A 26,122-nucleotide genomic window follows, 5' to 3' on the forward strand; every position below is an offset into this window, starting at 1 on the left:
GTTTTGTTGGTTCTTTCCTGTCCCCCATTTCACTCTATTGTGTCCTTGTGTTTCCTTTCTTTGTTTAGGAGAGAGAGAGAGAGAGAGAGAGAGAGAGAGAGAGAGAGAGAGAGAGAGAGAGAGAGAGAGAGAGAGAGAGAGAGAGAGAGAGAGAGAGAGAGAGAGAGAGAGAGAGAGAGAGAGAGAGAGAGAGAGAGAGAGAGAGAGAGAGAGAGAGAGAGAGAGAGAGAGAGAGAGAGAGAGAGAGAGAGAGAGAGAGAGAGAGAGAGAGAGAGAGAGAGAGAGAGAGAGAGAGAGAGAGAGAGAGAGAGAGAGAGAGAGAGAGAGAGAGAGAGAGAGAGAGAGAGAGAAGCATGCACAGTAAGTTTGTGTGCTTGCCCTAAAGAACCTCATGTTTTTGGGCTTGTACTCTACTTGTCGGCATTTTCATTACTATTTATTTTATTTTACCTTTGCCTGCAGGCTTTGCTCGTGACATGTTTTATTTTGTTAGTTTTTGAAAATGTTTCCTTGGTTTCGTTTATATTAATAGATGGCAAATGTTCGTTTGCAGAATATCACTTATAAGTCACTTTCTCGTAGGAATAGACTTATAGTCAAGTCCACCTGATGGAGTTCAGGTTGAAGACGTTGTGTTGGGTTTGGAAGAACTCTTTGGTTTTGAAATCTTCATGGCTACAAAGATGAACCGAGGAGTTGTTTTTCTTTCCGAGGAGTGCTACATCGCCCAGGCGGGTGAAACCTGTTTGTCAGTGCAGCCGGACATCTTCGTTAACGCGAGTCCATTGGACACAATGGTGGTGAAAGTTATTCTATCAAATGTGCTGCCTTTCATTAAAAGCGAAGAGATTCTCTCCATTTTAAAATAGTTTGGCATGGTAGTGTCACGAATCTCTACGATTCACTTTCATTTGCGTTCCGATTCCACAGTTCATCACATTATGTCCTTCTGGCAGCATTGTTACATCATTTTAAAACACAATGCCTTGTCGCTCAATGCCTCAGCAATGACTGTAGTTGGTAATCACAACTACCTAATGTACATTGCAATGGAGAGGATGATGTGCTTCACTTGCGGAGAGCACAGACATTCAAAAGGCACTTGTCCGAAATCTAATTCTGGTGGCACATCGAGACCGACAGAAACAATCATCGCCTCCAGTGGAACATCTAGGGTGGGACACCAGCCTTCACTTTTGAGGACGGAAACTGAGAATCTCTTGGTGGATGACGTGGGTTTCATCGCCGTGGCCTCCAAGAGGAGGTAAAAGCATGGGAACGTTAGTGAGGACATACGGACGAGCTGTCTGAAAAATATGGCACCATCAAGCGAGCGCAGCATTTCTGATTTCGAACCAATAACTCCCATGGTTGGTTTTGTTTTGCAAAACAGATTCAGCGTTTTAACTTAAGAGGATGAAAGCATTTCTCTTCATAACTGCATTGAAAATAGACCAAGCATAATGCCACAACAAATTATTGTGACCACCTCAGTGGTTACTGACATGGTAATCATGAACAACGAACCCACTCCAGTCCCACCCTCTACTGAGTGTGAAGTGTTTGAAACAATAGAGGCAAAATATACAACAGCTGCTTCTCCTCTGGTGGAGTGTGAAGCTAATGTTGTGGAAATTTTAGATTCGCTTCTCGCAGATTTTAAAACTCGTGTTGCAGAAACACTGGTTGCACCTCCGGTAGAGTGTGAAGTTTCCATTGGGGAAATGTTTGCTTCAGAGTTTGCTAAAGTAAACAAAGACCATTCGGGTTACAACTCAGATGGGGCCTCGTCGCTTGCCTCCAGTGCTAGTTCGAGGTCTGGAACAATCTGGCTTTAACTCAAGAACCAGAGGGTGGTGCTGATGTGACAACCACTGAGAATTAAAAGTTTCTTCAACACACTTTTCAAAACAGACACATTAAAGGAATTGATTTCTTCCCGGATATGTCTGGCTTTATAACATCTTCAAAGCGTCTGCTCCTTAAGGCTGAACAGTTTGGTGTGACGGAGTCACAAGTATTTCACCATAGAAAGTGTGTGCTTAAAGCTACGAAGGAATTACAGGCACAGCCTGACTCCCCTAGTTCCCTATTACCAAATTAATCTTGCTCTATTTACAAAATGACTTTTGCTATTGCAACATTAAATATTTATGGGGGATCCTGACCTCTGCATTAAGTTCAGGTGAAGTTGATCGTTGAGCAAAAACATTCTGAGATTGTCCTTTTGCAAAAGAGAAGGTCTCGCTATTCATGCATGAGTAAATGGAATAGAATCATGAAAGGACAGTAGTTCTTTAGTAGCTTGGCCTGTCCTAGTGCTGGGGTGGCTTTTCATTTGCATCCTTCTCTCAGTGCACAGGGTGTTACTTTTAAAGAAATTATTTAAAGGCATTTCATTTTAGTTAATATATTTTATTATAGTTATAAACATATGGTCATAAACGTATATTATATTCATCTCGCAATCGCACAGAAAGATTACATTTTCTTCCACAGTTAGAAACGTCTCTCACACACCTTGATTTTGTTTGTCTGGGCAGGAAATTTAACTCCACAATGGACTCCACCCTTGATCGCAATGGAGAAGAGCCCCTTCCAGCAAGCATAGTGCCTCGAAAGAGAGCATTGTCTTAATTCTCCCTTGTGGATGTGTGGAGACCACCAGAATCCATCCGCACGTCAATATATGTGGAGCCACTGTGCAAATGACCAGCTATCTCTTGCAAGGCTGGACAGATTTTATATCAACAGTGACTTTAAATGTTGTGGGTCATGCTGATGTCACCCCAAGTGGCTTTTATGACCACCATATGGTCGTGCTTCACGTCCTATCTCCAGCCCAAAATTTCAGTGCCGCTTATCAAACTTTCAATGTGAGCATCTTGAAAGCCTTCCATCTCCCAATACTGAAAGGACGAGTTCTTTATTAGCGAATAAAAAAAAATCCTCCTTGCTCGGCTCTGCACAAAGTGTGTGAGAGGGGCTCGAATGAGACTACGAATGGAGAACTTATGTTTTATTGATACCGCTTCCAAGTTCTCCTTCGGTCTTGAAGCGCAGACGAAGGGAAACCGTCGTATAACTTCGCTGTGGACACAAGGAGGTCCAACAACCCATGACCAAAACGACATTCGAACTTTGGTAAAATGATACTTATCTGACTTGTATTGTGCCAGGAACACTAAAAATGACATGTTTCATTCCTTAACCACTTCTTTCCCTACTTTTTCCAAGTCTGCATGTCAACAACTCGACAAGGACGTGACCATAGAAGAACTCTTTGCCGCTTTGCAAACTTTGCCCACAGGCAAGGCTTCATGGCTAGATAGAATCCCTGCAGTTCTCTAAAGCCTTCTGGGATGTATTGGGAGTCAAACTGCTTGTCCTCTTAATCAATAGCCTACGATCAGGCTTGTTACCACTCAGCTGCCAAAGGGCTGTACTTGCTCTTATACCTAAAAAAGGAGACCTTCAGCAACTAAAAAAAAAGGCAGCCAATTTCGCTGCTTTGCACAGACTACAAAATACTTTCGAAAATTCTTTCCAATCGCCTCAAGCCTGTCATTGGGGAGATCGCACACCCTGATCAATCCTATTGTATCCCTAAAAGGACAATATATGATAGCATTTTTATTGTACACGACATGACTGACATTTTGTACCGCTGAACAAAGAAATGTTGGTCGAGTGTTTTTAGACAAAGAAACAGCTTTTGATACAATTGATCAGTGTTATCTCTTTGCTGTTTTATGGGGGTTTTGTTTTGGGGAAAATTTTGTCACATCAAATTATTGTATAATAATATTTTAACCTGCTCAAGTTGAATAATATTTGAAGTCAGCCTTTCTCTGTTACTAGGGCATATTCGTCAAGGGTGCCCCTCGTCTGGCCTTCTATATTCCCTCTTAATCGAACCTCTGCTAAATTGTTTGCACACACGGCTTCATGGTTTTTCTCCTCTGCCATCGGCAAATCCCGTAAAGACCATTGCTTCTGCAGATGACCTCTGTGCAATTGTGCATTCTGATGAGAATGTCTCCACCTTGGTCGAGTCTACCAATGAGTTCACCATGGCGAGCGCAACAAAGGCTAACTGGCAAAAGGGCAAAGCTCTTTAGCTAGGTCCATGGAATGGTATCCTCTCCTCCGAACCTGCCAAGATGGTTTAAGTGGGCACCTGATGGGATATACTACCTCGGGGACTTTCTCAGCAATTGAGATTTTATTTTTAAAAACTGGGAATCACTGATCACTAAAACTGAGCAGTGGCTGCTGAAACTGATGGGACTATTGAGACAGCTTTCCTATCAGGGTCATACTCTGCTCATTACAGGCCCCAGTTTTTATTCTCAAAAAAACTTCAAAATATTTTATAGAGGCCTGGCGTACTTAGCCTGCCCATCACCAAAGGTGGACAGGGGTTGACATAACAAGCAAAGTGATGGCTTTTCACCTCCTTTCATTACGAAGACTTTTGTATTCTGACGTCTCATGAAAAGGCGACGCTTACTGATTGCTCAGGCTCGCTGAGAAAATTGGCTACGGTGACGAGCCCTTTCTTCTTTACAAGAAGCGAGTATAACATCGGTCCCTCTGTTCTCCAGAAGCATGCTGGAGACATTACAGGCAGTCGCTTTTCACCGTGACTTTTTTCCCTCCAAATAGTTTTTAAATTAACCAATTTTTTAAATCTCATTTTTGAAGGGGTCTATGGTGACCATTCTTTTATGCAAAAGTTCATTGATGTCAATTTTATCAGGGTCAAACATCTTAGGAACCCCCTTCTACATAGATGGAAGCCAGTTGTTGATGTTGCCGTGGCCATCTGTGTGAAGTCGGTCAGAGTTATTGGGAGGATTTTCTCTCTGATTTTATGGGCTTTTAAACAAACTGTGTTAAAATTGGATTCAGAAATAGAAGCTGCCCTCCCTTTGTCCCAATGTCTCTTTCCCAGTCTTTCAATTTTGGTTTGAGGTTTTATCTTGATGGAGAAATCCTTGGTGTATAGTTTAAGTGTTCGTACCCTCATTCCTGGCAAATCCGTGGAGTTGCAAGCTCATTGGAGAGCGCTGCTTCAAGCTAGCCATTCCGCAATAATCAAATGGCATGAGATGTACAAGAAAGCCATTGTCAAGCACTCTGGGGATTTACACTGGTGGCTGGCACACTACATCTTACCTTGAAATGTTCTGTCCCATTGCAAAGTTCTGATAATTTAGAATTGTGCCCTTTTGCGATGCCCATGAAACCATTTTTCATGCTTTGGTTGAGTGCTCGAGGTTGGCCTCCCTGTTTGCAATCTTATCCCATGTGATTCAGAGGCTCGGTTTGATTTTTACACATTATAGTTTTATGTTTGGTTTTAATATTTCTCACCAGTGTAAATATGAATGTCTTTTCACGAACTCCTTGTGCTCCGAGGCAAAACTTGCCATTTATTTATCAAGGAAACAGAAATTTCAGAACGTTGACATTTTGCCTGATGATGTTTTATTCATTTTTAAAGCCTTAGTTACATCTCATGTGCATTTTGAATTTGAAACCCACGATTCTGCCTTGTTCGAAAAACAGTGGTGTGCGAAGCAATCTTTATGTCGCCTGGCTGATAGTGCCCTTACAATTGATTTACAATTTCTAACCGCTGCTTTCATGTTACCCCTTCCACTTTCATGTTTGGTTGTCTTTTTCTTTGATATCTGCGTCAATGTATATTTCACCACGTAAGACTTGAACCTCCTTGTAATAAAGAGGAAAACAATCTCTCTCGTCTCTGTCTCTGTCTCTGTCACTGTCTCTCTCCTACTGTCAATCTAACTTTGCTCTTCCAGGAGTCTCGTTCTTGTAAGATAGTGATATCTTGCCTTTGTAGAACCATGATGAGGCATAAACATCATATGCATTCACAATACTGCCATTGTTGAGCAGTTAATGGTGTTCGGCCTTCAGTCCAGCTTTCATTAGTTACTTTATAACACAAAAATTCACACAAAATAAACTATTCAAACAAATGCCAGAGAGTAATTTAAAATTATTAAACATCTGTGTGCTGTGTGACCAAATCACATACCTGTGTTAGAATAAATTATAATCTCTGCCTTGAGGTTCTGAATACATTGATCACCACGTTTCCCTCTAATATCTCCAGGCAATGCGACAAGCTTGCGTCACTATGGCTGAACTTTAGCAAATTAGCAATACGATTGAGTGAACAATGTTATTATTATCTTTGTATTCTCTGAAAAATCCACTTTAATTGAATGTGGATAGCTCACTTTCACCTTCACATTGAATCATACTACAAATATAATTCCAGAATTGTCAGTATCATGTGCTTGTGCGTTTGTTTGACCTCTATGCACTCCTGGACCACTGGACGAAATGAGTTGAAAACTAATGTTTGTACTCGGGTGTGCCCGGGAAGGTTTTAAGGGGGTTAAAAAGAAGAAAAAGAAAAAGAAGAAAGAAGAATATCCCTGTGGGTTCAGGTTTGGGGGAGGTCGCAAATGATCTATGTAAATGTGTATTCCATCGTGCTACCTGGTGGAAGTCGGTATTCCAAATCGTAATAAAATATTCAATGTACATCATAAAATGGGGGAACGAATCCATCTGTAAGGACGGGTTCTTTGCTGCAATTCTACAATTGAGCTATAGGGCTTGCCCTATGTCATTCTCAGTGAGCTTTGTTTAGCATGTTGTTGGAAAAATATAGAAAAGCTGCACACAAATTAGATTTCCCTGAAAGTCTATACTGTACGGCATAAATAATAATTAAAAAAAACACTTCATTACAAAACTTACGAGCATTACCCATTGTAAAAATTATTTGCTTACTCAAAAGTGACCTTTTTAATGGGTGAAATACAACCGACAGTTCAGTGTGTTAAAAGAGTCGATGAATGTGCAGTTTTGTCAGGGTGGGCTCAAACGGATAACGTTTGAAGGAGATATTGAGTGTACTGTATTCCATCAGCACGAAGGGCAACATTTATTGGCTCAAAAGAAAGGATCTCACGTGTGCTTACCTTCATCATCAGATACCTCCAGGATCTCCGTCATTGTCTCTGGCACATTAATTTTATGCTTCGTAGTGACCACCTGGTGGACATGATAAAGATGAAAAGAAAAGGTGTTAAATGAATGTGGGGTTAATAAGACGAGGTATAGTAAAGAAGAAAACAAGATGCAGCTAAAAGCAAATATTTGTTTCAAAAAAGTAAGAATTGGGAACAAGGACAAGCAGGAATTGGAAGCAAAGTTGATTTGGGAGAAGTAAAGGTATCAGAAAACAAGTAAGCTTGGATTGGTCTAGTGAGCAGTCTCTGGTGAACCCAAGGCTCTTGATTCTGAGAACTCAGATTTAAACCCTATAAACTATATGTGTTTGTATGTTGTCTATGCTCATATCCTTGCAATTCACATTAAAAAGTATAGTCGTGTATACTAATGTCTTTGGCCTAAATGTGATTTACATACGAAACCTCACCATCAGCCTTAATCATGTAACACAAAGGAGTAAATGTGAATGATTTAATAAGCTCTCTCATTATTTATCATCTCCTTCTGCCTCTCTTTATGAAATTCCATGTCCTATCTTTACTTCTTGGATAGTTTTCCATCATCATCCAATTGTGCGACGTTTGACGCTGTTTCTAAAAGCATAGAGTTGGCGCTCTCCCGACATCCAGCAGCTTACATTGTGGTCTTTGGAGACTTCAATGTCCATCACAAAGAATGGTTGGTTCACTGTCATGCCACTGATGCTTCTGGTGTCAGTGCTTACAATTTTGCTGTGCCACATGACCTTATCCAGATAATTTCATCTCCCACCCAAATTCCAGACTGTGGTACCAATAATAGGCATCTTCTTGATCTGTTTGTGTGCTCAAATCCTTGGGCTCCACCAGGATCTGCCAAAATTCTGGCTCTACTCAGAAAATTCAGATCATGCCAACATTGAAGTCCAAAGAACTTGCTCCTCACCATCCATTCACACCCATCCATTTCATCGCACTGTTCTCCAGTATGGCAAGACTGACTGCGATGTCTTTCGATCTTTCCTGGGGGATATTTTCTGGAAGTCAGTCTTTTGCTTCAGCCCTTCTGAGGCAGCGATTGAGTTCACTGCATGGATTCAAATTAGCATGGATGTCTTCTTTCCTGCTCGGACCTGCTCCCATTGATAAAGCCAACTTCTTGGCTGAGCGTTTCACTGCAAACTCGACACTTGATGATCAAAATCAATCGCTGCCAACTTGTCCCTCTCACGAGGACATTAATATATCCACTGTCATTATCACTCCTCAGAAAGTTGGGAAAGTCATCCAAGGGCTGGAAATTTCAAAAGCTAATGGACCGGATCATATCCTTGCAATTGTCCTGAAGATGTGCTTGCCAGAATTGTCCCCTATTCTCTCAAAACTATATAACCTATACCGATCAAAGTCGTTTTCCTCACCTTGTTGGAAGTTAGCTTCGTTTGAACCTGCATTTAAAGGCTCTGGACCGAAATTTGTTCCGTCCAACTATAGGCCGATTAGCCTTTTCCCCATCATGAGAAAAGCATTTGAATGCCTTTTCAACCAGCAGCTTCTTTCCCTCACAACTAAACACGTGAACCAGGCCCTAGACTGGCGTAGTGAGGCCAGACTTGTAGCCCTTGACATCGCAAAGGCTTCTGATGATGTTTGGCATAAGGGTCTCATTCACAAGCTAAAGTCATATGATATATCTGGGTCTTTGCTTGCAATAATCTCAGACATTCTCATAGATAGTCTGAATGTCAATAACTGTGGAAAAGACTGGTTCATCAGCATCAATCAAAAGAAGACCACCTGCTATCCATGTCCAGGTCAAGATCCCCCTCTTTCCATAACATGGCTATGGACCAAGCACCATGACAAGAACTTGATAGCATCTGTATTCTTGGTCTGGACATCACTTCTTACCTTGGTTAGGATAAGTACATTTCTGGCTTTGCCAAAAGAGCCACCCAGCAAATTGGCCGCTTGTATTGGGCTCACTTATACTTCCCTCCCAGGGCCTCGCTCCACTTGTACAAGACCATCACACGTCCAGTCACAGAATACTGTGGTCACATCTGGGTGGGTGTTCCAACTCATCTTCTATCCCTTCTAGACAGAATTCAATGACGAGTTGTTAACCTGGCCGGCCATGATCTGGCATCATCTCTGAAACCTCTCTTGGTGTGACGTTCTGTGGCCTCTCTGTATCTCTTCTGCAGGCACTAAAATGAAAAATGCTCAAAAGGCCTTTCACTACTTGTCCCTCCTTTAGATACTTTAAAGCACTCTACATGTGTAGCAGCTTCACCATCCCCACACTCTCTGTTTCTAAGGTCAACACAATAAGCTATTCCTCCAGTTTTTTTTTTCCCATGCACTGCCAAACTCTGGAATTCCCTTTCTGTATCCTGTTTCCCAGCAGCATACAACCTTTTCCAAGTTTAAGAGAGATGTGAAAAGGTATCTCCTTCCCAGTGATTCCCCTTCTCACAATCTATTTTTTGATGAGCCTCCACCTTTGAGTGGCCACAAGGCCTTGTGATGGGTGATCTCCCCTCAAAAAAAATTATGATCTGACCCCACTTTTTAACTTCATAATCCAACAATTCTAACAATGCATACCATGGTGGTGGTTGTGGTGACCGTTTCCAGAGTAACCACCTTCAGGGTGTCTACCACTGAGATATATCCAAGACGTCGTGCAATCGCCAGTGCGGTGTTTCCATGCTGTGGAGGTAAGAAATTGCAAGACCGTGTAATACAAGGTAAAAAGAGAACAAACACAAGTCAATGGGCAAAGTATGTTTCCATTTTTTCGTTATAGTTCTCTTCTTTGTCCCATACAATAAAAAATCAAAGTTCATGAGATAACCACATTGGCAAGTAGAGTTACTTGGAAACTTTTCATTGTGTTGTAGGATACCAATGACTCAAGTCATTGCTAAACACTGTCAAAAATGAAGTAGGTTGGAACATTCAATATTGAGGTTGCTTACTCCTTCATGAATCTTGTTTTTATAAGCAACTAGCATGAATCGGCTCACTATGCTTGCCTCTCCATGCACAGATTTGTTGTGTTGTCATGATTTACACCAATCATAACACAACCATATATTTTGTCCAAATGTATTTGTAATATTGGTGATATTACATTTATTTGTCATTTATTTCTAATAGAAAAAGGTCCAAGTGATATAAAGCTCTAAATGGTCAGGCGTCAAAGCTGTCTCATCTGTCTAAAGGGTGAAGGAATCTAAAGGTGTCTAAAATGTTGAAAGGGTTTTAAAGGAAAAGGGGTCCTAAGGGTCTTTAAGGTTAAAGGGGCCTTAAGGGGTCTTAAAGGGTATTGTGGGTCCTCAGGGTCTTCTGGAGTCTTCTGGGTCTTTTGGGTCCTCAGGATCTTTGGGTCCTCAGGGTCTTATGGGTCCTCAGGGACTTTTGGGACAGCTTGGTGTTCTGGGTGTTGTGGGTCCTTGGGGTCTTTTGGGTCCTCTGGGTCTTCAGAATCCCTTGGGTCTTCAGGGTCCCTTGGGTCTTTTGTGTCATTGGGGTATTTTGGGTCATCTGGGTCTTTTGGGTCCCTGGGGCCTTTTGGGTCATCTGGGTATTTTTGGGTCCTTGGGGTATTTTGGGTCCTCAGGGTCATTTGGGTTCTCAGTCTTATGGGTCTTTTGGGTTCTCAGGGTATTTTGGGTCGGCAGGGTCTTACGGGTCTTTTGGATCCTTGGGTTCTTTTGGGTCCTCTGGGTCTTTGGGGTCTGAAGGGTCTTCAACAGTCGAAGGGGTCTTAGCAGTCTAAAGAGTTTGAAAAGTACATTCCAATAGTACGTAATTCATCAACATACGTGTGTGAAGTCACGGTGCAACTGACATTCAAACAGTATGTAATTGATAGACATATAGTCACACGGCTTCACGGACTGCTTCACGGCTTCACCGTTCTTTTCGTTTTTATATACTGTTCTGTATATAGATGGATGGATGGATGGATGGTATTAAGAGATGGAGTTTGAGATAATGCTCATGAAGCAAATTTTTCGGTACAACAGACCAAAACGAGGTTGATACCAAAGAAAAATAAATATGCTAAATCTAACCTCATATGGAAGAGCAAGGCGACAGAGGGGGGGGGTGGGGGGGGGGAAGGCAAACACAGCAAAGACACTCAACGACATCTGCAAATACCTACGGATTAACATCAACTCTTAACAAAAACAGATTAATATCAACTATTAACAAAAACAGTTAAACACAATTCCAGTACTGCAATCCTCAGTTTTAGAAGACAGGCTCTAAAATTAGAGAAGATGGCATCTGACAACGAAGGAACCAGGAGAGAAGAAAATATGGCAACATTTTCCTGATATAGTACGATCTATCAATAATCTGAACTGTAACAGTTAAGACATCTGATTGATTTGCTTGTGATGTATTTGAGACCAAGTCATTACGAATTGGAACCAACATGCTAATAGCAATAACCAGAGACAATTATATTGGTTGTTGTTTCTGTTAGCCTTGCCTTGTGTGTGCATTTCCTGTTATATTTGATGTGTGCAATGTTTAGTGACATAACACGAACCTCTGTTACAAGGTCTGGCTGTGCACCATTTCTCAGCAGGAGGTTGATTATGTGAGTGTGTCCCTGCTGTGCAGCTTGGTGCAGTGGTGAGTATCCACTCTGCCAGGACAAGCAGAACATAAAAACACACTCATCTTTCTCATCAATTTATCTTTATTGAACAGCCAATCAATGTTAATTGACAATTATCTACCATTACAAAAATCTCTATATACATGAACGCTAACTTAACACATTGAGGGGCATAATGGTTTGACTCGTTAGTGTCCGCTCTGAGTCTGGGATATGGGTGGTTCAAACCTGTGCCTGGCTGAATCGTGCTGCTTCCATTGCTTGACGCTCAGCATTTAAAAGGGGGGAAACAATTAAAAAGAGCATGGACAAACAACCATAGGTTGGTAACCATTTCACAAGTTTAATGGGCCTAATGGCCACTTCCTGCATTGAAGTATGTTCATTGCTCTGGTCTCATCTCTTAAGTTAATTGAGGACAAATTCAAATCCAACTGCATTGTGTTATTTTATCTATCGTCTCAAATGACCTTGTCCAACCCCAGAAGTATCATCCATCAAGAACAACAAGAGTAAATGATGATGAGATCACCACCTTAAAGTTCCAATTCAAGTCACACAATATCCAGATCAGATTATATTGCTGCTCCTTAATCATATTTGGATAAAAATGCTGAAATTATCTGAACGGTACACCATCATCTGTAAAGACATACTGTCAGCAGAGGGTCTTCCATATCACGAGAAGCTGCACCAATCATCTTATCAAGGCAACCTGGGATGGCCACTAAATTTGGCGTCCTACAAACAGCATCGTCTACTTCTGAAAAATAAATGCTGATACCTGCCACAGAACACGATAGATTGTAAGAATACCAATACATTTTATACTACATAATTTCAGTGTGACTCACAAGAAAATGAAAAATGGTAATTACGTGACTCAAGAAAACCTCGACTTATCTCAGAGTGATTTGGTCATCTGTTAATAACTTGCATGAGTATTTTGTGCATTTTACAAACTCAACAATTACGTTTCCTCGTTACGCTCCCGAAGTCTAAACTCAATGCTCCACATTCATTCTTTCATACTCCGCTGCCTTCTCGACAGGATTTCAAATCTGCTGCCCACCGCCACCTAATGGTCTGTCTCATTTTCACCACTGACCTCATGACACCCAATGAGACCCTGTTCGCACCCTGCTCCTGTAATTCTTCTCCCTGTGCGATGATGTATATGCTTCTTATTGTCCTACTGTTTCCCCTTTGCTACATTTTGGTCTGTTCATCCATTGGCCCATGTTGCTCTGCTCTTCTGTGAGAGTATAGAAAAGAAATAATGTAATAAGCCTCTTTCTCATTAAGATTCATATAAGTACCAGTAATATGTTTCTACACTGACTGAGGCTTATAGAAGAGGATGTGTACAAATTACTTGACAAACAAGAACAATATGACAAAATTAACATATTAATAGAGATATAGGATTTAAACCTTTTTAGTTGTCACACTCACTAACTGGCAGGATTTCCATCCAGACATCAATGCTCCTGTAAAAGGTGTATTGTAATGAGACACAAATTAATTCTAGCAGGGACAGACCTTGGTCTTAGCATTGACCTCCGCACCATGCTGTAAAAGGAAATTCACCATCCTGCTGTTGCCATAGTGACAAGCGACAATAAGCGGAGTGTAGCCCAGCTGTAAAGCAAAAGGAAAGTGACAGGGGGAGATTGAAAAGTATGATGTCGAAACAATAATGAAACATCGCTTCATTTCCCCACCAACCCAATGTGGTGTGAACAATCAGGACCAGAAACTGGCAGTACAGCAACACCACACAATGAAACAGGTTTAACCATTGTTAAATTAATTGCTATATCAAGTTATCATGTTAACCATGGGAATTTAACAGCCATTGGAGATATGACACCTTGGTTGCGGCATCCACATCAGCTTCATGGTCCACCAACACCTGAGCCACACCAACATGGTCTTCTTGTGCAGCCAAATGCAGTGAGGAAAGACCACTCTGCGATACATTAGTGTCGATCATAATGAGGTGTGAACTAACTATCAGCAAACACACCAAGCTTCATTTATGCAATATTGGTAACATTCTCTAATATTATTAATCACATATCATTAAAACTTTTTCGTAATTATGAGTGCTTTTAAGCAAAGCTAAGAAGCCACACCTTGGATTAGAACTTGCGTTTTCCAGACAATTAACAAAACTTTACCTGAATTGTTTTATGTACCAGGTGTGTCCTTTAGGCCTAAGTCACATTTAGCACGGCGGCCGTGGGGTCTACAAAATCTATGGCCACTAGCAATTATACGGCGGCCGCAGTATTTCCACGGTCACACAATGTAGCAGTCACATATGTTTTTATTTTTGGGGTAGCCGCACGGCATATTTAGAAATTGTGGAGACCGAAAACGTGGGGGTGCCGTACAGTCTTTGATTTGATGTCGCACGGTGACCTTAGGGTGTTCCTGCGGCGGCCATAGAATTTTCAAGGCAGACGCAAGGTGCCCGCAAGGCGACCGCAGGGGGACCCTAAGGCGAACGTGTGGCCAGACGGACGGTAACGAGTGGGTTCTTTTTTTTTTCTTTCTTTTTTTTTTACCAGTTATTTTGTTTCGACTTGTCGAATTGCTACGGCGAATGTAGAAATGAAAAAAGTTATAACTCCGCGCTATAATTCCACGGCGACCCCTACGGCCTGTAAAAGATAGCCAAACGGCGTAGGGCCACCCTGAGGCCACCGCAGAAACTCTGCGGCCGCCGCACGTTTCTGTCAATTCAGAGGGCGTACGGCCGCCGTATCCTCGCCGTAGAGCAAATGTGACTTAGGCCTTAGTCATATTGCAACACCATAGCTAGAAATGAGCACAATATATGAATGTGAACATTTGGGAGCATGACAATAAGTTGATGAAAGACAAGATGAGGCATTATAAGGAAATTAATAAAATGTGAGCAACAGGAGGTGTACTTGCATGTAAAAATGTTGGCACCAAGTGACATACTGTATAAAATGAAAAATGACCGTTTTTACAGCCATTTTTCCCTGCTGTGCAGGGGTTGGGCTTTTTCTTGAGGCAATGTTTTTTATGGCCGGATGCCCTTCCTGACGCCAACCCTGGTCGCCTCTTACGACACACAGGGATATGGTAAACCTATTCTTACCGGGGCATACACCGGGACCAGTACACTGGTACTCATTTTGCCGACCTCGGAAGGATGACAGGCTGAGTCAACCCCCTGGTGTATTAATTCAGTGGCTCAACGGGGCTTGAACTCAGGACCCTGGGATCCCAAGCCACCACCCTAACCACTAAGCCAACACCAGGCTTAAGTGACATACTGTAACACCATGAATCAACAGTATTCACCTGTGATGGTGCCAGTCTACAGTCTATGCGACACTGCCTCTTCAAATAAAAATAAAAGGTGACTGACAATAAGAGATGAGATGAATCTCCACCATCAACATGATGATGATGATGATAATCTCCAGTTGCCCATACCTTGCATATCCATTACTACGTAATGTGAGAAATTTGCTTCATTACTCAAGAAGAGGCTGCTCAAACATATGAGGTTCACTTCCATGAAGGCAATGGACATCACCAAGATATGGAGTCAAGCAGAGTGATCTGTCACAATAAGCATTTGTAGAACAATTTTATTGTACAGATAATATTTGAGAGTTATTTGAAGCACTGCTTAAAACGAAAACCATGGTATGTCCATTTGATGAGCCACTTAATGCATGCAGCCCACTGCCCAGGGGAAATGAGCACTACCTCTTCTTTTGTTGCACAAGAAACCTCTTCACTACCTCTTATTTTGTTGTCAAGTGGGGTTGCTGTGCTTGCACCCCATAACTGGTCCCAAATATTAACAGATTCTTTTGTCATTTTTCTTGGCAAAACTTCATACAGTGTAGGCAGTATGGGCTTCAATGATGACTTTCTGTGTGTGTTTAACCCTCTTCCTGATACATACCCCATTATTTGAAACCTGGCTTGAATGCTTGTCCATTGTCTATATGTTTTCAAATTTTCTCCATTATTTATACCTGCCATTTTTTAAATATTATATTATAATTTCTCCAATAATTTTGGCGAAAAGAAAACTTTTCCATGATACCAGCATAGCACAACTTTGTCACTGTGTGCTTTGTCACTGTGTTCACATCCTGTGAACAGGATGGAGGGAAACTGGAGAGAATCCTTACAAATTATTATACCTCATATTTACACGAGTACATTGACTCGTATTGAATTTAACTCCCCATTTCTATCTGTTCGAAGTCACCTATTGATAAGGTGAGTGTCGATTAGAACAGGTGAACAAGCCCTGTCACGTTGCAAGAATGTAACTCGCTATGCCATTTTGTGGTGAAAATATTGATGAAATTACACTAAAAATGTAATTAAACCTTGAAATGAATTCAAAGTCGGGAGTCAATGCTACTGGAATATGCACTCAGATTGAATAAAACTTTCATTTGGAACTATGAAAGATTATCAAAGTCAAGAATCTAGATATTGTTGTCATGAATCGCAGAACACACACAGCCAACTCACCTGGTTCAAATTTACAAGAGTATGAAGAAACTTATCAAAACCCACCCACCCCCAAAAAATTTTTAAGAAAGATATCACCACCGAATATATTAACCTTTTGAACCTTCAGCTCCCTGAACTTTTGGCTCCTCCACCTTGGGCTCCCCGGAGAAAAATCCGGCTGCTCGGGTATATGGCGGTGTGAATAGTGGCCGGTACGGCCACTAGGGTACATGGAGGTTTGAATAGCGGTTGGTAAACCGGCCACTCGGGTATATGGCGGTTTGAATATCGACTGGTAAACCGCCACTTGGTTATATGGGTGTGTGTGTCATGTATCGTGTATCTGTCCGGGCTGTAACATTTTTGCCATTTGAGCTTTTGTCATCAAATTTTCAACAAAGTTTTATGATGAGAATATGGAGAAGAAAAATTAGAAATTTGGTCAACAGGTCAAAAAGTCAAAGGTCAACATCACATAAAATCGTCCATTTTCATCCAATTGACATGAGATTTTAAGAATTTGCATATTGTCACTGAATGGGTTTACCAATCAAAGGTAAAAGCCGATTGTTTTTGAGATCAAAAGTTCGAAGGTTGAGGTCACATAAAACCATCAATTTTCATCTGATTGACTTGAAATTTGAACAAGGTTTGCATATTGGGTCAATGGAGCTGATTGTGTTTGAGGAAAAAAGGTCAAGGTCACCGAAAATCATAAATTGTTTTGTTTTTTTTTAGCTGTTTTCATCATGTTTCGTATACAGAAGAGGAGGAAGTCCGACTACAAAGCAGATGAGGGCAAGCTTTGCATTTTCAGATGCTTTCTAGTGAAGAAGTTGCATTCAACTTTTCATATCCAGTGCTTTAAAAGTTTTGTTTGTTGAAAATGTTGTTCATGGTTTTAGTTTCTGTCTGAGCAAAATTTTAACTTTGAAGATGTATCTCAGCAGCATTGTGGATCAATGGACATGAAAACTTTAATGCAACTTTTTAAAGCAACAAAAGGCAAGTAAGAAAATGTCACCAATTATACTGTCACCTCCTTTTAGTGAGATGCAGCAGTTACAGTGAGTATTTATTAAGCGAAACTGCACTCTCTGTTTGAAAGGGACTGGGATCTAATGGAAAAAGCTGGCTAAGCAAATGGACTTTGTGGTCTTCCTATACATTTCCATAGACTTATTGAGCTCTACTCATGCTCAACTTCAATTGATTACATCACCAATACTCTGACATTGTCATGATCATCATTGTTGGTTTCTTTTTATTTGTTTGTTGTTATTATTGTCATTTAATTATTTCATACTAGCAGGGGTACACGGCATTGCCCGCTCCTGCTCTAATCATAGTGGCATTTTGAAGAAATCAAATTTAGATTTTTGTTGCCATTTTTTGGTGGAGGCCGAAAACACTTCCCCACACCCACTAAGAAATGGGGTCGGGGATCATTAAATGTTATCTTTCACATAGCGACAAAGGCTTAGGCACTATAGAGCGATTTGAAAAGAAAAAATAAACATCTTTTCCTTTTCAAAATTGTCAGAATTTTTTTTTACCTAAAATACTTTCCGACACTCACTGATGAATGTCTGAAAGTTTGACGAAGATTCGTTTGGCCATCTTTCAGAAAAATGGCAACACACACATACAAACACACACATCTATTGTGGTTAAAGATTTTCAGTGCCGTAAACTTTACCTTGGTTAAGGAATTTGCTTCTGCATCGTTCCTGAGCAGGAGAGCACAGACATCAGCATGGCCTTGCTGTGCAGCAAGATGCAGTGGAACAACGCCTTGCTGTGTCTGCCCTTTGCTGTTCGCACCATACTCCAAAAGGGCTCTGACAATTGCCAGCTGACCCTTTTTCGCAGCAATGTGCAATGGGGTATAACCGTTCTGCAAAAAAATGAAGTATGAACAATACTCTTCCTCCAGAACACAACTGGTAAAGCTGATCTCAGCAGCTTTCAACTGGTATAAACTTATTTATTGTATTTGTCCCCATAAATCAAGGATGATCAATCACCTTCATCACAGTAAAGGGGAATTTCAATTCAATGTGACGATGCTATAGTTTAAGAGGAATTAATTAAACTCTTCCGGTTGGAACTTCCGGTTCCGGTTTTGAGCGGCAAGAGGTCTCCTTCGGGGCTCCCTGCTGACATTCTCAAAGTTAAGTTCCGGTTGTTATTTGTCCCGTTTTAACTGTTTAATTTTCTCACCTACATGTTAATGTGTGTTCCTAGTTCGGTTTTGTTTCAAAAATCGTGCTATTTTGTGAGTATTTATGTCGACGTTCTTACTTGGTGTTTGAGGCCTAGTCCTAGGTTTGAGGCCTACCGGTTCCACTCGGTGTTCGATCGTTTTTTTTGTTTGTTTGTTTGTTTTTTCTCCCATTACCTTCAATTTCTATCCTCCCCATTACCTTCAATTTTCATCCTCCCCACTTTCCAAACATCCCCCATTCTCCCAACTAATCTTTCTCATCTCAAAAAAAATATATATATATATATATATATATACCCAACAACAACAACAACAACACGCTCACCTTCTCCCGATTCTGCTACTTCTTCTTCCTCTTAACTTCCTCCTCGTCTTCCTCGATTTCTTTTTTTTTACACTTCCATGACCTAATCTGTTGAACTCTCTCATACATTAATATTAACAACAAAAACGATCTTATAATGCTTCATCTTCCTCTCTCACACATGTGGTACTCTTTACTGTTTCACAATGCACTTCTCTTCTGCTATTTTAACAGACTGCTCTCATTTCGACCTCTCCTTCATTCCTTGCCTAAAAAATCCAACTATTACAACGCTTCTTCTCTCCATGCTCTGAATTCGCCTTCATTGCATCCATCAAAATTGTGTTAAATCGCATCTCTGACCTAAAACTTTTAAAAACCACAGTTTGCCATGGATGCTAAGCTTTCCATCAACCATTCTTTTCCAACTTCAGTGCCAACTCACCCCCCTCACCCCTCACTCTCACTCTCAAAGCAACCATCCCACTCTTCTCCCTCAAGCCTCCCTCTCACCTCTTTCAAAAATTCCCCCCTCACCTTTCTCCCACCTTTCATCCCCCTCACTCTTCCTTCTCTAAGTTGCCCCCCCTCTCATCCACCAACCTGCCTCCCTCCACTGCCCTCTCACCTCCATCTCTTCCTCCACCTCCTCAAATCCTCAACTGCCATCTTCCTTGTCTCTTGTCCCCCCTCTCCCCCAGCACCACAGAGCCTTCTCTCCTCCTCATTCGGCCCCCTCCCCTCGCTATTCTGCAATACCCCACACTCCTTCAGCAACCCTCCTTACCTCCCCCCTCATCCCTCGTCCTACCCTCCCCCGCCCCCTCCACCTCCTGCACCCAAAGCCTCCTCCCCTACCTCTTCATTAAAAAGTGTGGACCTCAAATATCCGGGGCCTTCGCTCAAACCTTTCAAGATCTTTCCATGCAGGTTGCCACTGACAAACCAGACATTATCTGCCTAACAGAAACTTTCCTCTCCCATGACGTGTCTGACTCTCAACTATCTCTCCCTGGTTACTCCCTCTTACGGTATGACAGACCTGAGCCTCGTCCTGGTGGAGGTGTTGCTCTCTTCATCAAAGACTCTATTCCTCACTCTCCCCTGCACTGCTCTCACTCCCCCACACCCCCCAGGAATACCTCTGGCTTCGGCTTCCCCTCCACTCCCACCTCATGTTTATATGTGTACTGTACCGTCCACCGAACAGTGATGACTCCATCTACACCTCACTCTCCGAAAACATGGACCATCTTCTATCTTCTCATCCAAACTCTCTCTTCCTCTTATGTGGCGACTTCAATTGTCATCACGCCAGTTGGCTAGGTGTGGGTACCTCTCTCACCTGCCATGGGACATCAGCAAAAGCTTTCTGTGACTCATTGGGACTGACTCAATCGGTCAACTTCCCGACCCGGATCTCAACCAATGGTACTCCATCTCTTCTGGATCTGATTTTGACAAATTTCCCTGACAATATCTGCTGCTCTTCCTTCGCTCCAATTGGTTCTTCTGACCACGTCCTTGTTAAAGTGGACATCTCTCTGGCTGTCATCAGAGAACCACCTCACCGCCGTCGAGTCTGGCATTTCACTCAAGCCGACTGGCAGGGTCTCCGAGCAGCCATCAAACTTACAGACTGGTCTCCTATCACTACTTTCTCAAACATCAACTCATCCTGGGAATTCTTTCAAAGAAACTTGCTCTCCCTCATGCACAGATTTATCCCCTCTCGTGTTCAGTTGTCTTACCCTTCCTCCCGCCCTTGGTTTACTGAAGCTTGTGGTGAGGCAGTTGTCCTGAAACAACTTGCCTTTGCCTCATGGAAAGCAAACCCAACTGAGGAGCAATCTCAGTTCTTTCCACAAAGCTCGGAACAAGTGTGTATCTACCCTCAGGAGAGCCAGAAAACAACATCTTTCTCATCTCAAGTCTGAACTCTCAGCTCTCTCCCTCCTCAAAATCCTGGTGGCGTTTAATCAAATCTGTTTCTGGTGTTTGTTCCGCCTCCATCCCCTCCCTTACCTCAAATGGCCGCACTGCTGATTCCACACGTGATAAAGCTGAATGTCTAAACTCGGTGTTTTGCAGCTAAATCTTGTGTCCCAAACCCATCACTATCTCTACCCACTTTACCCAGTCGCACCCAACTGTCCCTGGACTCTGTATCCTTTTCTCCTGACAAGGTGGAGAGCTTGCTTTCAAACCTCGAGTCAGATTCTGCAACCGGTCCAGACGGCATCAGCCCACGTGTCCTCAAAGCCTGCTCTTCTGCTCTTGCTCACCCTCTCTCTGTTCTATTCACCCTCTCATTTTCCCAAGGTCATCTGCCATCTGCTTGGAAATCTGCTAACATCACTGCCCTGCATAAAAAAGGTGCAAAAACAGATCCCTGTAACTACAGACCAATCAGCCTTCTCCCAATCATCAGCAAGGTTATGGAATCCATCATTGCTTCAGACATGAAATCCTTCCTCTTCTCCAATGGCTTGATTTCCAATCATCAATTTGGTTTCAGACCAGGTCACTCTACCCTGGATATGCTGCTACTGCTCTCCCATCAATGGATGGAGGTCCTCAATGCCAGACAGGAAATCCGAGCCGTATCCCTGGACATATCACGTGCTTTTGACACAGTCTGGCACCCTGCCCTACTCACCAAACTCTCTTCCCATGGTATTCAAGGCCATCTCCACTCATGGCTCGCAGACTTCCTCTCCTGTCGCAGTCAACGTGTGGCCCTAAATGGAGTTCTTTCATCCCCTCTTCCTGTGCAGGCTGGAGTTCCTCAAGGTAGCGTTCTGGGCCCTGTTCTTTTTCTGGTTTCATCAATGATCTCTCGGACTCTCTGGAAAATCCTCTATTTCTCTTTGCCGATGACTCCACCCTCTGCCGTACCATCTGTCATCCCTCAGACCGGCAAGCAGCAGCTTCTTCGCTCACTGCAGATCTGGATAAAATCACAAACTGGTCCAACACGTGGAACATGTCTTTCCAATCCACACAAATCTCACACTCTCACTATGTCTCTTGAAAGGACCGTTTACAAAACCCCCCATCCACTTTCTCAACAATCCTCTGGAAGAAGTCTTTTCTTTCAAGCTTCTGGGTCTCACTATCTGCCATGACCTTTCCTGGGAAAGTCACATTTCCAACCTTGCCTCAAAAGCCAGTCGCCGACTGAGGAATCCTCCACGTCGTGCTAAGTCCTTCCTCGGCCCTCTTGAGCTCCTGACTACTTACAAAGCTTTTGTCCGTAGCCTGATGGAGTACTGCTCTCCCCTCTGGGCTGGTGCTCCCTGCCTCCCACCTTTCTCGACTTCACGCTGTCGAAACCAGGGCTTTAAGATCATTGGCATCTCCCGCAATGAAGCTGAGTCTTTGGGCCTCTCACTCAATCACCGCAGGTTGGTCGGTGGTCTTTCTGTCTTCTACCGACTCCTCTCCAGCCTTGCCCCCCTGCTCTCTCTGCGATTTGTCCCAACCACATTTCCACAGGGCGCTCAAGGTCCGCCAACAACCCCCTTCTGGTAAAACTACCAAAATCACGAATCACTGCTCATCTTCACTCTTTCATTCCTCTTTTTTCCCGCCTTTGGAATAAACTTCCTCACTCTATTCTTTCCCATTCTTCCCTCCAGGCTTTCAAAACAGCTGTTCACCACCACCTCTTATCTTCCCCCATCCAAATCCTCGATCTTTTCTACCCCCGATAATCCACCCAAGCCCACTTCCTTCAATTCTCCTGCTTTCCTTCCTGAAAGTCCCTGTAATGTCCATCTTCTCCTCGCCATGTTCCCCGTCCCATCCCCATCCCTCTCCCTTCCACAATTCACCTGTGTCTGTTCCCCAATGTTTTGTCCCTTCCACTCCCACCCCTCTTGTCTCATGCCTCCTTGCTGTGAGTTGTGTGTTAGCTCTCATACGAGCCTCGACCAAGGTATACAAAAAAAAAAAAAAAAAAACATTTGACTCTGTTTATTAAAGTTTATTATTTGTTACCTCTGCCACCGAAGGTGAAGGAGGTCATGATTTCCCCCCTTTCTGTCTGTCTGTCTTTCTGTCTGTCTGTTTGTGTACAGGATATCTCAAAAAGTTGTTTGACGGATCCAGATGAAACTTTGTGGACAGGTTTGGCGTGCGAAAAGGACAAACTGCTTCGATTTTGGTGAAGATCCGGATCTGGATCTGACTACTAGAATTTTGTATGTGATTCTTCACCATTGAAAGATAGGACTAAAAATAATATATAGCACGATGTCTCAAAAAGTTGTTTGATGGATTCGGATGAAACTTGGTGGTCAGGTTGTGTGTGTGACAAGGAAGAATTGATTTGATTTTGGTGAAGATCCAGATCCGGATCGAACTACTAGAATTTTAAAGTGATTCTTCATCATTCAGGGATTGGGCTAAAAATGATATATAGCACGATATCACAAAAAGTTGCAGACGGATTTGGATGAAACTTGGTAGACAGGTTGGGTGTGTTGCAAGAACGAATTGATTCGATTTTGGAGAAGATCTGAATCCGAACCTGGATACGAGAATTATTTAATTCTTAAAGTGATTCTTCAACATTGAGAGATGGGACCAAAAACGCTATAGTACAGTTTTGCATATTTCAAAAATGTATTGGGCCCGATATTTTCTTGTGGATTAGGCATTACGTGGTGGAGGTATGCGCTCTACCGAATGCCCTTTTAGTTTGACTCTGTTTCCCTGTTTATCAAAGCTGGAATCTGGTAAGAAATGGCTTTTTTTAATTAAAAATAATAATTACTCCAAGGAATAGAATATCCATTATTGAGCACCAGTGTGACCACTCCTCATTTTCATAAATGCCAATGTGAGCCAATGAAAAAAGCCAAGAGTTCACAAGGTTTCGGAAAAGCGATGATAATAGAAAGCCTATACGCCAAGAAAGCCTATAGAAAACCAAGATGCCAAGGTAAACAACTAATAGCCAAGATCTTGTGAAAAAGCCAAGGAGTGGTCACACTGTTGAGCACTGTCTGATCAGACAGCCAGCTTAGCGTCTCCTCCAAAAATGGGACGTTCCATGATGTGGTGACCTACCTATCAAACAACAAGAAGATAGTCTTTCATTGGATCCTATTTTGTCGACAACTAGACAGCTACAGAGATGTAACACACTACTTCGTAACAATTCTGCAGGCCATTTGATATAATGAGGCGAGGATGGTGGGGAAAGAGGAGGAAGGAACAATAAATATTAAGATGTGATTTGGGGTCTTATAAAATCACTACATTGGCTTTGATCCAAAACAAACAGCACTTATCAAGAAAACAAACAAACCAAAAGCATCTTTTCACATTTACGCCTGTAATGTGATATTTAGCGCGTCCCCCACGCAGTGGGACATGGGTTTTGCAATTGTGTGTGTGTGTGTGTGTGTGTGTGTGTGTGTGTGTGTGTGTGTGTGTGTGTGTGTGTGTGTGTGTGTGTGTGTGTGTGTGTGTGTGTGTGTGTGTTTTCAAAGCATGCGGACAGGTTTTGCATGTTCAGATGCTTTCTTGTTTCATTTTGTAAATAAATTATCATCCCTTGTTTGCAAGAATATTGAGTGGGAGAAGAATATTGCTGCATTTCCAAGGATTATGAAAAAACATATTCATTTAGAGATGTTGATAAATGGTGCTGTTCACATTATACAATCATCATAGTTAATTTCTGTCCATTAAAAATTTCATATTAAAATCACCATATCTCAAACAGGCAAACTCATTTATGATGTAAACATTGACGCAGTTTAAGCCATCGGCAACTAAACCAGGCGGTAGAAATTGTTTCAGGAATGCAGGATTTGCATAAACCAAGTGGATGCGAGGTAACTGCATCAGTGCGCAGGGGTGGATGTTATGGGTTGCATCATTCAAGTATGACTGCATGGTTTTGTTTGCAACAGCTAAATTGATCAAAGCAGCATTATTTTAAAAAACAAACTATGCCAAGACAAAAGTGGTTCAGATTTGAAAACAAAGCATTTCTGAGAAACGAGCCAAAGGTTCACTTTGTCTGCATCAACAGACGTCCGTCTATGACAGAGGAACTACTTAAATTCAAGAGAATGTTATATTTTGAACACCATAAAACAGGAATTGGAACATGAATTGGAACATGAATTGGAACATGAATTGGAACATGAATCGGAACATGAACCGGAACATGAACCGGAACATGAACCGGAACATGAACCGGAACACAAACCTGCAGTTTAGTAGTGCTTTGGCTCTGAATTTGGCAAATTGTACGGAATCTCATCCCAAGCGCGCATGCGCAGAGAGAGGTAAGGTATTTTTGCTAATCTGCCTGCCTGTCTGGCATTCAAACAAAATTGAAAATCGTAACAAACAAGAAACACTGTTTTTAGGGACATCATAAAGGACACAAACAACAGGCACGAATAACGAATGCAACGTGTTCAATAAGGTGGTGTAAATATGGCATATCACCGGTGGTAAACTTCCAGAAAAAGGGTTTTTCTACAACCTATAAAGCCTTTATTTTATTTCAATTAAATTATATACTTGAATACTGAAGAACACAAATCACATTCTTGGCACTTTTAAATTATATTTAGCAGTCGGGTCACAACTTGGGCAAAATATTATGCCGTTTTATGCCATCTTGACCAATCAAGTGTGCCATTCGAGCTATCAATGTTGGGGAATATCGAGATTCAGACAAAATTGCAACTTGTAGAAAATATAAATTGTGCTCAGAAGCACAAAGCAAGAGTTTAAAAGATCCTTCCATGTCCTTTTTCTCAAGACTATGCAGGTTCTATGAACTCTCTAGTTGGAGGTGGAGAAGAAAGAGAGACCACTGACCCATCTGTGATGGTGAAGTGAGAGTTGCATAGACTCAGCCCTATTATGGGGGATTCCAATAATCTTCAAGACCTTGGTTTCCATGGGGTCAAGCTGAGCAATATGTGAGGCAGGGGAGCCAGCCCAGAGAAGAGAGCATTACACCATCAAGCGGCGGATGAAGGCCTTGTCAGTGGATAGTTAAGATTCAGCCTTGTCGGTGTATACTGTCAGAAATTGTAAATTTGTCTTTCTGCACTGGTGTTTTTTCCTGGAACTCTGATATCCTCTGTCATTACTCTAATTTTGATGAAGCCTTCTTTAGACATGGAATAGTTAAGTAGGTATAGTCCAAATTTGCCATTTCTAAGCAAATTAACTGAAAAGGCTGCATTAGGACAGGTATCTGATTTTGTCATTCAAAATAACCTCCTTGATCCTCGGCAGTCTTCATATAGAGTAGCACATAGTACTGAAACAGCCAAACAGAAACAGATCCAGTAAAGAATGACTAACTTTGTGCTATTGATAATCAACAGGCAGTGTTCTCACTG

At 42.0% G+C, this 26,122-nt stretch overlaps 1 protein-coding gene across 22 annotated transcripts in view; it reads right to left on the reverse strand.

Annotated features, from left to right (window-relative positions):
* Positions 1 to 26,122, reverse strand: part of LOC147018716 (uncharacterized) — a 457,423-nt gene that overhangs the window by 169,021 nt on the left and 262,280 nt on the right. For all 22 annotated transcript variants that reach the window (XR_015062500.1, XM_085898687.1, XM_085898685.1 and 19 more), the window contains 6 exons: positions 17,906 to 18,103; positions 13,556 to 13,654; positions 13,225 to 13,323; positions 11,611 to 11,709; positions 9,651 to 9,755; positions 7,029 to 7,101 (listed from right to left, as the gene is read on the reverse strand). Coding sequence is in view for 21 of the 22 variants with exons in the window: in XM_085898687.1 (XP_085754813.1) it covers positions 7,029 to 7,101; positions 9,651 to 9,755; positions 11,611 to 11,709; positions 13,225 to 13,323; positions 13,556 to 13,654; positions 17,906 to 18,103 (673 nt within the window). In the remaining variant the exon portion in view is untranslated. The remainder of the gene's footprint in view (positions 1 to 7,028; positions 7,102 to 9,650; positions 9,756 to 11,610; positions 11,710 to 13,224; positions 13,324 to 13,555; positions 13,655 to 17,905; positions 18,104 to 26,122) is intronic.

The sequence above is a fragment of the Eptatretus burgeri genome, chromosome 10 (assembly GCF_056783735.1).
Source record: "Eptatretus burgeri isolate ZD-2024b chromosome 10, Ebu_testis_v1, whole genome shotgun sequence".
Lineage (NCBI taxonomy): Eukaryota > Metazoa > Chordata > Myxini > Myxiniformes > Myxinidae > Eptatretus > Eptatretus burgeri.